This window comes from Echinops telfairi, unplaced genomic scaffold (assembly GCF_000313985.2).
Source record: "Echinops telfairi isolate 266 unplaced genomic scaffold, ASM31398v2 ScPeMD7_3;HRSCAF=10, whole genome shotgun sequence".
Classification (NCBI taxonomy): Eukaryota; Metazoa; Chordata; class Mammalia; order Afrosoricida; family Tenrecidae; genus Echinops; species Echinops telfairi.
Window position 1 is genome coordinate 35856411 of NW_022103899.1, and position 12864 is coordinate 35869274.

Sequence of the window (12864 nt, forward strand, 5' to 3'; positions counted from 1 at the left end):
GAGCTCCACTCTCCCTAAAGCACACTTGTGAGTGTGGATCATTATAAAAAGAGCTCCACTCTCCCTAAAGCACACTTGTGAGTGTGGATCATTATTTATGAGAAGGGAATTCTCTGCCCTTCAGATATACTCATATTAAATATTAAAAAATACAGACTCTAAACCCAACTGAAAATTGTCTGGTGCATTAGTTAATTTATGCCTGTTACCTCCACGTTAAGAAAAGTTTTGTTGGCATTTAAGTGATGGATCAGGGCTCCTCTGGGCGTCCTGGGCTACTTGAAATCAGTCAATAAACGGTGCTCAGCCAAGTTTGCAGAAGACTTTGAGTGACAGTGAAAGCCCCAAAATCCGTATGTAGCGTCCCCGCGTGGACCACGTCTCCAGTGAAGCCCCTCTGGCCGGTGACCAGGGATGGGAATGGCCTTCCTCTCGGAGTGCATTGGAAAGGGGGTCCCTGTAGATGCTGTTAGGGGAAACCTTAACACATTACCACTTGTTCTCTCCTCTGACCCATTTTTGATTTTTCTAGTTTTTAATATATTCTACTTTCTTTTTTATGAAGATTTTTCTCAGTTTTATTTTGTAAATGTTGTTTGGATTGAGTTTTTTTTGTTTTGTTTTGTTGTATGTGTTTCTGTATATGAAATCCGTGATAGGTAAGATCAATACAGTAATTGGATTAAGAGTTTCTTAGAGGTATGGCAGGGGGTGCTGGGGGGAAATGGAAAGCTATTAAAACTGAGTACATGAATGAAAAAAAGGTTCTACAATTGATTATGGTGATGATTTGCACAACCCTTTTTAATATGTTTAAACCATTGAGGGATATGCTATATGGTTTATATGTCAATAAAGCACTTCACAACAAAGCCTACATGGAAGAAGTACACTAGCCTGTATGATCATGAGGTGTCGATGGGATCAGGTATCAGGCATCAAAGACCCAGAACAAAACCATACCCGACATGAATGAATGGTGGGGGGCGGGGGGCAGTACGGAGTGGAGACCCAATGCCCATCTGTAGACAGTTGGACATCCCCTCATAGAGGGGTCACAGGGAAGAGATGAGCCAGTCAGGGTGGAGTATAGCATCGATGAAAAACACAACTTTCCTCTAGTTCTTTGGTGCTTCCTTCCCCGCACTGTCATGACCTCAATTCTGCCTCACATATCAGATTAGACCAGAACATGCACACTGCTACAGATAAGAGCCCGCAACACAGGGAATCCAGGATAGATAAACCCCTCAGGGCCAACAAGGAGAGTAGAGCTACCAGGAGGATTAGGAGAGGGGGGGAGGGGAGAGGGGGAATGGATCACAAGGATCAACCTATAACCCCCTCCCAGGGGGACAGATAATTGAAACGTGGGCTGATATCGGGCTCCAGTGGGAAGAGAATGCTTTGAAAATGATGATGGTGGCATATGTGCAAATGAGCTTGACACACTGGATGAATGTGTGGATTGCGATAAGAGATGTAAGAGCCCCCAATAAAGGTATTGAAATAAAGCACTTCAATTTTTAAGGGTATTGTTCACAAATTTTAACAATCTGAAATGTGAAAATAAATCAACAAATGCTTCTGGAGAAGGAGGACATATAGAGTCCTGTTGATAGCCAGTCCGAAAGCCGTGCGGTTTTTGAGGTCCATACAAAGGCAGCTGCTCCTTCCTCTGCCCCCCTGCAGCAGACCACGTGGGGTGAGAGCTCAGGATTAGGTTCACTTGACTTCCAAGTTTTCTACAATTGCCTGCCTTCTGCCCACACGTCATGCCCTTAAATGCAGTTTTATTTGTCTTTATACAAGCGTTATCGCAAGGTTTCATAGGTAGCTAAATGAAAAAAAACTCTCTTAGGATAACTACATATGTCTTCATGAATGTATCAAAATGTACCCTATATACTCGTGGATAAGCTGAGTTTTCCGGCACATTTTTAATGCAGTTTTTGTGGTAAAATTCGGTGCCTCGGCTGATATTCGGGTTGGCTTATACTCGAGTATGTATGGTATATGTGATTCAAGGGCTTTTCATAAAATATCTGTCAGGAGCCCCACCAAAGGGAGGCTGGCCTTGCTCTGATAGTTACACGGACTGTTTTTCTGACTCCCAGGTATCAGGAACAAGGAGCCAAACTGCACTTTATCAGGTACAGAAAGACTTGGCTTATTTCATGCCCATTCTGTGATGATTACCCTTGATTTTGTTTGTTTGTTTGTTTGTTTCTCTAAATAACTCTCCATCTTATGACCTCGGCCTCTGGTAACCAGGGCCTTTGTCTTTTCAGCTCATTTGTAGTTCTGTCTGTTTTCATGTAATTGAGGAAAGGAAAACTTGCTGACTCCGAACGTGGCTAATGAAAAGGCCTTGCGATCTGGGCTACATCTCCGACAGGCCCTTAAGCTTTCTTGCTCCCACAGACGGGGTTCTTCTAAGCCCTTCCCAAGGGAGTCAGTCATTCATTAGGACTCCTCTATTTCTGCAGTGGGACACACATACACACACCTGCCTTCCCAGAGCTCCAATTAACCCTTTATACTCTCCCAGGGAAAACCTTCACTTGCTGGAGGAAGGACAGGGTCTTCCCAGAGAAGAACTAGATGAGCGAATTGCTCGCGAAGAGTTCCGAAGGCCCCGGGAGTCCCTGCTGAATATTTGCACTGAGTTCTATAAGCACTGTGGGCCCAGGCTGAAGATCTTGCAAAACCTGGCTGGGGAGCCTCGGGTCACCGCCCTGGAGCTGCTGGATGTGAAGTCTCACATGAGGTAAGTGTCACCATCCCTGCTGCTGAATGGGGGCATGGCTTGTGCCATGTATCTGGCGATTTAGGGGGGCCCTGGATTAAAAACAAAAAACAAAAAACTTGAGTACTTAAACTAAATGATTCCCCATGCATTGGGATGTATATTTCATAGGGCCCTATGGGAAAGTGTACGTTCAGGCCATCAAAGAGAAAAGGCATTGTCGTCCATAGTGATGTCCCTCCCTAAAGGAGAACCAGAGAAAGGAAAACCCACTGCCATCCTGTCGACTCTGACGCACAGAGACCCGTGTAGGGTTCAGAGGCTGCAAATCCTGAAGGGAGTGGACAGCCTCGTCTTTCTCCCTTGAGTTTTGCAGGGCACATTACTGAGCTCTTACGCGGTCCCCTGGAGTAGCTGGTGGGTTTGAACCACTAACCTTGCAGTTAGAAATCCAGGGAAATGTCAGCATCTGAATTCTTAGAAAGAGAGGCTTCTTACAAATTCTACTTACTACTCAGATTCTTACATTTTTTATGAATCCAATTTTTATATTATATATATATATTTACATGATACATGTATCTCTATGATTATGCATGAAACACTGCACTACTAATTTCCGTTCCAAGACTTAGTCTGATCCTGGACTGAATACACTCCCCAAACAAACCCGTGGCAATCGAGGGACTCACTCGCGGTGACCCTGGATACGGTTTCCAAGGCTGTGAACCTTTACGGGACCAGACAGCCTCATCTTTCTCCCAAGGAGCAGCTAGTAGATTTGAACCACCAATGCTACCAGAGAACTACAGAAGGGCGCAGTAATGCACCCTGCAAAAGTCAAGCTCTCTGCCATCCAGCCGACTCCAACGCCTGGTGACCCTGCTAGACAGAGTAGAACTGCGCCTGCGCATTTCTGAGACAGTAGCTATTTAAGGGAATAGAACGCCTCAGTGCTTCTCCTGAGGAGCAGCGGGTGGTTTCAAACTACTGACCGTGTGGTGAGCAGCTCAGCTCATACCCACTGTGCTACCAGGGCTTCTGTACTTTCCCAAAATAAAATAAAATAACTCAGTGCCATCAAATCAATTCAGACTCAGAGTATCGCAATAAGACAGGGTAGACCTGCACCAGTGCGTTTCCAAGACCGTAACTGTCAATTCTTGTGGAGCAGATGGTGGTTTCAAACAACAGATTGTGGTTCTGAACAGCTGACCTTGAGGTCAGCAGCCCAATTCATAACCACTACACCACCAGGGTTCCTGTAAAGGAGGGAGTCATGTCAACTATTTGCCTTATCTTGCTTGAAGCTACAATCCCATATATTCACTATGCACGATAGCTTTCCAAAATTAGATAGACCGACCAACTGCCTGGATAATCAATCAATAGATCCTGGCAAACATGCTGAAATGGATGAAATTCTGAAATGCCTACTCTCCTTGGGCCAGCAGAGAGCCCAGCCTTCAACCTGTGCACTCCTCCTTCAGCCTCCTGCGGAGTAGCCAGCTCCTTGGTTAATCAAATGATAAAGGCTGTGTTTGTGCTCTGAGATTCTTAAAAAGAACATAAGCCCAGGGAAGCTTCTTTTCAGATTGGGTTGTAAAATTCTCTTCAAAGGAAAAATGTATTGGGGGGAGAAAAGGGGAACCGATCACAATGATCTATATATAACCCCCTCCCTGGGGGATGGACAACAGAAAAGTGGGTGAAGGGAGACATCGGTCAGTTTTTAGACATGAAAAAATAATAATTTATAAATTATCCAAGTTTCATGAGGGAAGGAGGGTTGGGGGGAAATGAGGAGCTGATACCAAGGGCTCAAGTAGAAAGAAAATGTTTTGAGAATGATGATGGCAACAAATGTATAAATGTGCTTGACACAATGGGTATATGTATGGATTATGATAAGAGTTGTATGAACCCCCAGTAAAATTATTTTTTTTAATGTATGAATACCAAAGTATTCAAGGAGCCCTGAGGGCATAGTGGCTGCCAGCATTCAGCTGCTAACCTAAAGGTTGGGGACCCAGGTCCACCACCTTCTCCGCACGGGAAAGGTGTGACCATCCACTTTGGTAATGATATCTCTTGGGAAATTCCAGCATATGTATAAAGCAGAGCTTAGTTAGGTTCCAGCCATTTTGCAATCGCATTGCGATTTGCTGTGCTATGCCAATTTCCTGGTAGTTAGTATATTTATTTAAATCAGTCTTTGATAAGATTTCTACAGGATGTGGACTGATTTCACATTTTCTGACTATGTGGGTATGCACCTGTGGCGGGAGTCAAGTGATTTAAGTGAGTCACAGTCCAGATACTGCCATAGAGTGAATGCTGACTCATCGTGAGCTCCTATGCGGTTCTGAGATTGTAACTTTATGGAGTAAAAAACCCAGTCTTTCTCCCACGGAGCTGCTGGCAGTTCTGAACTACCACTGATCATGCAGATAACAGACCAATGAATGACTGCTACACAACTGTTTTAAGTATATTAAAATATATATACTGAAAAGGAGTTTATTATTTTGTAGAGTTAATACTTAAATAAGAACAATAAAAGGAGTTCACAAAACTATACTGTTAGGAATTTTAAAATAGTAAACACTTGACTCCCTCCCCTCCCCCCAAAAAAACCTACAATAAAAACTGTTATTGAAGATATTTCCATATTGATTCTTGATTGGCATCCTCACTTGGAATATTCTTCACTTCTATCCGAGCATCAGCAGCTGTGTCATTCATCCTTAACCATCTTTTCACTGTAGGAGTAGGATCGCATTCCTTTAAAGGTGGGCCAGTTAAACAATAGTCACTATGTTTGATATATTCCACACAGGTGACTTCTCTTCTCTGAACATATCATGTTCATCTTTGAAAAACCTCTTTCCACTTCTGTTGAACTTACAGGAACTGCTTAATTAACTCCTAACACCTCATGGGAACTTGAGGCATAACACAAAGCTGCAAGGAGTAACAGTGTGTCACCCTCTGGTTGGTTGGCACTTTTCCTCAACCTTTTATGTTTGGTTCCTGAAGTAACAAATGCAAGGGACTAAAAAATATGTAGTATTTCATGAAAAGTATAATAAATTTCAGGAAATGAATAAATACAACAAGCACAGTTCTGTCTAATTTTTAGATGGTCACTACAGGTCCTAGAACTTGACTATCTATATCCAAACTCCTACTCCTTAAAAAGGATCCCTGGTGGGGCAATGGTTCAAGTCCTTAGTTGCTAACCAAAAGATGCTAACCAGGTGCTCCCTGGGAAGACGATCACGCAGTCAGCTTTTCTCTTGAAAACCCATGTGGTGCAGTTCTACCCTTCCCCTTAGGAAGGATCCCTGAATCAGAATCATGAGGGAAAGACCTCGAGTGCCCCCTGCTGGCCAAGCCCTATCAACTGTTAAATAACTATCAGTTAAGACTGATTCTAGCTGACACACATCTGGGCCTAATAGGTCCAGGATCTAAACACTGTGCTAGATACTGGAGATGTAAACAACAATAAAATATTGTCCCTCAATTTGATCACAGCCTAATTCAAGAGGCATACATGAGAAAATAAGTATAAAACAGTATTGCAAATACCATAATCAGAGAGGTGTGGTTCTATATTTAGTTATCATTTTACAAAGAATTTGAAGCAAATAAGAAATACTATACGATACAAAGGGAACAACTATATACATAATAGAATCAAAACAATGTGGAAAGTGAGGAGGAAAGTTAACACTGCTTATGATAAAATTAGCCCAGCTGTTATACATGAATTACTGACACTTGAGTTTCTAAAATATCAATGTTGGGGTCACAACTAATTGCAAATTGACAGTGTCCATAAGACAAAAATAACTCACTGTTTAGAGAGACATTGCTTCCTTTCAAATAGGAAATAAGAAATAGTTCTTCCTTGATGTTTGTTAAGAGGAAAAAGGTGAGATGAACAACATCCTCAAACATATTGCCATACAAAGTCAGTGCTCTCTGGTCCTCTGTGAGCGGTGCTCAGATGGCTTCATGACATTCCCAAACAGGGCAGGGGACAAAGGGCCATGTGGCTCAGAGACTGAGGACTAAAGAGAGAGTCCTATGGACCAGGAAGAGATGCTACTGACCAAAGAACTCTATCCTGAGCATTTCTGATCCAAAATGTAGCCTGTTACTTTCCCTAATGAACCCCATAGCCTTGAATGAATGGATGAATAAATAAACAAATAACCATGCCATATGAGATACAAGTGCCCATTTCATATGGCTGTATGCCTCCATTATAGGAAGTTGATGTAATATCATAGTATCATTCAGAAAAAGGACCTATCTGGAGCTAAGATAACATCATTCAAGAGCACAGTTATATCTAGGCCTGAACCTAGTGCAGGGCAAATGTTTAATATTCATGCCGTTTCTCACCTCGAGCTGTTAAGCCGTGTTTTCTGGTGTGCGAGAGCCTTGCTGATGAGAACAAGAAGATCCCCATGCTTTCACCCTCCACCTCATGAAAGGCATGCATTTCCTCACAAATGAAATGAACACTTCGATAGTTGTAGAAGTGAGGTATAAATATATAAATTTGAGAGTTTTGGGCATGCGTGCTTTATTTTAAAATGTTAGAGTAAATGATATCATCCAGGATTTACAAGTAATTGGAATAATGTAAAATAATGTGGAATAACTGAACAATATAAAAGATAGAGGAGAAGTTTGCAGGTGGATTTGATCCAAGGCAAAGAACCAAGAAGCCATGCTGAGGTGATATGTACTCCTGCCTTTGCAATAGATGGTTGACTGCAAGGCTCTTGGGGAACATATTCTTGATTGGATAGAATCTCCACCAAAAGCAGTGCATTGCCTCGTTTGCCTGGCTCATAACTGCCAACGCCAGAGAGTAGGGCTGCAAATTCCTCCCTTCTCTCTCTCTCTCTCCCTTGCCCTCCACCACCCCTCCTCCCGATCTTTCTCTCTTTGAGAAACTTTTGTTTTCTATTTGGGAAATGTCTGTCAAATTTCTGTTTATCAAAAAATTATTGACATGTGAGACCAGTAAAGATGGTATAAAAGAAAAATTGGGATTTTTTTTCAAAGCAATTTCATGATCAGGAGTAGATAAATGCAAATAATAATCCAGGCAATGACTGAAATTCAGCCTTAAGTATTATTTTCAAACTTAAACAGATCATCCCTCAAGCACTCTACAAGGTTAGTTATGAAATAGTTTTAATAAGGAAAAGAAATATATGCACATAGATATTTGCCATTTTTATCTGCCATGCAAGCATCTGGGGGAAAAGTTACCTAATTTATTTCAGATTTATAAGAAAAATAAATAAAATGATGCACTAGCTGGTTAAAATGATTTCTTGGAAGTGTGTGCAAAATTCTTTTTAATATGATTGAACTATATGATATGTGATTTACATGTCAATAAAATTCTTACTTAAAAAAAAACACTATGAAATGATCAAGGAGCCTCTAATGCCAAGCCTGAGACCCTGCAGGTCATCTTCAGTGCAGAAAACTCGGAAGGCACTTTTGTTAAAAATGCAGAAACAGCTTGAGTACAGGGATCTGGCTTAACTTTACACAAGTAGCATTAAACATTTAAGAAGCTTCATAAATGAATCTCCCATATCTCTTTTTAAAAAGCATGCACCATTTCCTGAAGGATGATGTGATTGACTGGTCAGGAGAGACAGCAGCATTTGTGGGCGTAAAGAGATAGTAATGATCTTGTAAGTGAGGGGGGTGCCCTGGAGGAGATGCGATGGATTTGTGCTTCCAGATTAGGCCCAGTGGTAAGAAATTAGAGTGAAGTCAAGCACTTGCAAGAGAGCTTTTCATAGTGTGTGCTTCCAAAGATGGACTGAACTGCTTTGAGTGGTAGTGAACTTACCATCGCTAGAGCTAATCACATGAGGCAAATGTAGAGAAAGTGACACAGAGGCAAAGACTTGGCTGCAGTTTCTAAGGTGGGAGCTGTCAGTCACCTGCAGGTAATTTTGACTCTAGATCCATTCAAGAATTGATCCTGTCACTCCTGTCTACTGAAGGAACCAAATGGAAATCGTTTCTTATTAAAGTGCTACATCTAACACAAGAGCCAAGGAATGACAAAATGTTACCTTCTACCACTCCTACTGAAGCAATGGATCTATGCAATAACCAGGGCAACCACCAAGCGCGTGCCTCCTGCTGGGAGCATATACCCCTACGGTGATGTATTCTTGCCATAAAATCAAACCTGACCCTGTTCTAGTCTCTAAATCTAATTACCAAATGGAATTAAATATCGGAGCATTAGGGTGTGTTAAATGACATCAGGAAGATGCAATCAACCAAACCTATCGTGTGGGGGAAGTAGTACAAAGAGCTCCCTTCTTCAATAGATTACAAGAATGGACAAAAGGGGGAAATTTTATTGATTAAGAGACGTAAGATTATTCACTATAGCCAAAATATGGAAATAGCCCATGTGCCGTCGACAGACGAGCAGATAAACAAAATGTGGTAAGTACGTGGAGTATTATTCAGCTGTCAGGGGGAATTATGTTAATTTAAATCTATCAGACACAGAAGGATAAATATTGTATGATTTCACTTACATATCTAGACCAGGAAAATCTATTTTTTTAAATGTGACTCGCAAGGTATAGAGAAGAAATGAAGAGGGAAAAATTAAAGATCAGAAGATTCAGATACATAGCAACCAAATTCAATTTGTTGGCCTTATTTGGGTCCTGATTTTGAAAGAAAATATGGTTATTAAAAATTATGAATAATTGGGTGTACTATGTCTTAGCAATGATTATTTTTATGCAATCTTGTTCCCAAACTATTATGTCTGCCAGGGCCTAAAAAGTCATCATGTAAATTACCAGTGAAGTATAATAACATATGTAAACAACAAAATCATTTCCATAATGATGATATTCGAGCCATATGGATATTAGTCATAGAAAATTAGAGGTTTTATGATATATTTTTGAAGATTTTTTTTTTGTCTAGGTAATCAGTCTGCACTTAAATATCAACCATCTTTTGTTTTTGCTTTTTCCCTTAAAATGTATATGCACCCAGTACATTTAATTGAGAAGCATATTTTTATTATGCTCTCTTTTCTTTATCTCTTTTAATTATTATTTATATTTTCAATTTAAACTAAAAAAATTAACTTAAATGGCTGGTCTTGTAAGAGCTATACAGTTTTTCTTAAATGTCCAGCTATTAACTGCAGCGGCTCACCCATTTCAAAAATCTGGAATTCAGTTCATTTGTATTCTTAAGACCACCTCACAGGAAGCCACGTGTCCTCAGGTGTCCACAGGCAGGAAATTGCTGCACTGCCCGGCCTCTCAGAAGAAAGGCCTCGCCGGGGTTGCTGCCTCAGAAACAAGGCAAGATCGCTGGACTATCAACCACTGCACAGCCTGGACTTACCAGCCAGGCCTTACTTCCTACCTTCATACGGAAGCAGACCCGCCTGGACTTCTGTGAGGGGGATTGAACCAGCCTTCGTTTGAGGACAAGGATAGTGAGTGACCAACCAGTCACGAACACCAACGAGGTCAGGTGGCAGAAGGTCGTGGATGAGCGACAGTCAGCCATTCCTTGATAACTGTGGATCCTGGAAGAGCTCCAGAAATACCAACACTGGGCTATGGTGCTGGAGTCCAGGGTGATGGTACAGCAGCTGTGCAGAGTGTGTGTGTGTGTGGGGGGGGGGGTTATCTGGTGGTACATGCACGAGGGTCTGCTGGCCCCTTGCTGGCGCTTTGGGACCAGCCTGGCTTCCTCACTGATGCGCTGGGCTTTGTCTGACGTCAGTGATGGAGGTGAAGAGTGGGCGGACCCGGTGGGCAGTAGGGTTTTTCCCCAGTGCTGAAGCCCCTGACAGAGTCTGTCAGCAGTGACACCATCGATGCCACGTCCATCTCCATGCTTTAGGCCACCTCCTCCTCTTTGAGGATGGTGCCAACGCCACCACTGTGTCCAGCCCACTGACCTTGAACACGACCATCTCCGCCTCCGTTTGCCTGGCTTCCCGCCTGCCTCGGTCCCTGCGTGCCTTCCTCCTGGTGATGTTCGCCATCCAGATGTTTGCCCTCTGGCCCATGTTGCAGAAGAAACTGAAGGCATGTACTCCTCGCAGCTACGTGGGGGTCCCGCTGCTTTTTGCTGTTTCCCACTTGGGCAGCCTGCTGTCCATTCGTGGTGTGGGAGCCAGCCTCTTTGCCCTCCTGCTCGTGTCCCTCCCATAGCTCATTCGCCTACAGCTCCTTGAAGAAAACATTCATGGGCCTTGGGATGAAGCTGAAATCAAAGAAGACTCGTCCAGGTTCTTCACCTAAGTTAGGGCTCTCCTCAGTCCATTATTAAGGCAAGCCAATAAGCTAGCCTCCCAACTCGTACAAGGCTTGAAGACCACGTTCCATTCTGGAAGTAGCATGCTGATGTAGGTGGGAGAGCAGAGATCAAAAGAAAAAGCTAGCCAGAGGCTGAAGTGGTGAAGAGCCTTACCCGTTCTTTAATTTTGTGAATGACCAAGCTTCCTGGCCTTCTTGAAGGATTGCTTCCTATGTATTATTCACTGTAACAGATGAAGTGATGTGGCTCCCATTTATTAAAAAGCCAACAGCACATCCCAAAAACAAAAGGCCACCTCAAATTTAAAGGCTACCTTATTGTACATTTAAAGCGTATTATAACAACATGGCAATTACTAAAATATTTTTCTTTTGAAAAAAAATTATGAGTAATGTATAAATATATTTACAATGACCAAAAAATGTAGCTCTAGAGGCTGCTGTGTTCCTTAGCATGGAAGTTTGGGTCTGTGGTTTCATGAGACATCCCATTTACTTGACCTAATAGCTTGCTTAATGCTTCTGCTCCACTCTTGGTTCATTGCTCAGTGCCTGGGGTCTTAAAAGCTTGCAAGTGGACAACTGAAGTATCCACCAACAAATGAATGGATTAAAAAAAAAACTATGGAACAAACACACAATGAGATGCTATACAACGATAAAGAATAATGATGAATCCACAAAACATCTCACAACGGAGGTAAACCAGGAGGACATTATTAGCACCATGCTCTAACCAACTGAGCTAACCGGCCATCTGCTCTGGAGGACATTATGTTGAGTTAAATAAGTCAAAAACAAAACAAAGATAAATATTGTATAGACCACAGTTATAAAAAGTCAAGCATATATTTGTACACGAAGAGAAGCATTTGTTTTATTTGTCTATTTGTTCATTGCCTTCCCCTTCTCCCAAGTTAATATGTGTCTCCTTTCTAGTTAGGGAGTTTGTTTAACAGGGAGGGGAGGAACAGGGAGGGAGAATCCTCCCCTAGATAGTAAGCAAGAGTTAATTCTGGTGATAGGAAAGGCATCCACAATATGGGAGAAACCAGCACAATATGACCAAGTAAGAGACACATCAGAATAACAACTATGGTCATGTGTAGCACATACAATTCTGCAATAGCTATAGGAACTACATGCAAAGTATATGAAGGAAGTCATAGGTTGGGACACCCTCATGCATCTATAAGTGTGGTGGTGGACATTTCAACATGCGTATTTATAAATGCTGTACATATATGTGTTCATGGGTATACCAGAGCACCTAGGGGCCTAGTTAGAGAAGCTCCCTAGACACTGGGACTGGACCCCTGGACTTGAAGACCAAGGACCACAGTCTCAGGGGACATCTAAATCAACTGGCAAAACACGAGTGATAAATATAATGTTCCACATCGCAGCCTGTTGAGTAGCATCTGGTTCTTAAAGCTTGTGAGCAGCCATAGAAGAGACAGCTGTCAGTCTCTTCCCATCTGGAGCAAAGACTCAAGGAAGCAATTATTCCAAATGACCCCTGGTCCACATGAGCCATAGCCTTCTCTAAACTAGGGTGGAAAGAACCAGATGATGCCTGACTCCCACTACCAGCTTTATATGATGGATCAGGACTATAATATAAGATCCCAGTTAGAATAGATTAAAAATGTAGATTAAAAACTTTCCCAAAAAAGGCAAAGAGGAGATTGACTGGTCTGAAAGAGATTAGAGGAACCTCTGAGCAATAGAAATGATACACATTCTTGC

The 12864-nt window shown here is 42.1% G+C and overlaps 1 protein-coding gene and 1 pseudogene across 1 annotated transcript in view; both read left to right on the forward strand.

The window, feature by feature from the left end:
• The window catches only part of UNC80 (unc-80 homolog, NALCN channel complex subunit), a 270330-nt gene that overhangs the window by 214789 nt on the left and 42677 nt on the right, over positions 1 to 12864 (forward strand). The window contains exons 49-50 of the mRNA XM_045296777.1: positions 2118 to 2153; positions 2552 to 2770. Coding sequence (XP_045152712.1) covers positions 2118 to 2153; positions 2552 to 2770 — 255 coding nt within the window. The remainder of the gene's footprint in view (positions 1 to 2117; positions 2154 to 2551; positions 2771 to 12864) is intronic.
• LOC105978485 lies at positions 9210 to 11100 on the forward strand (annotated as a pseudogene).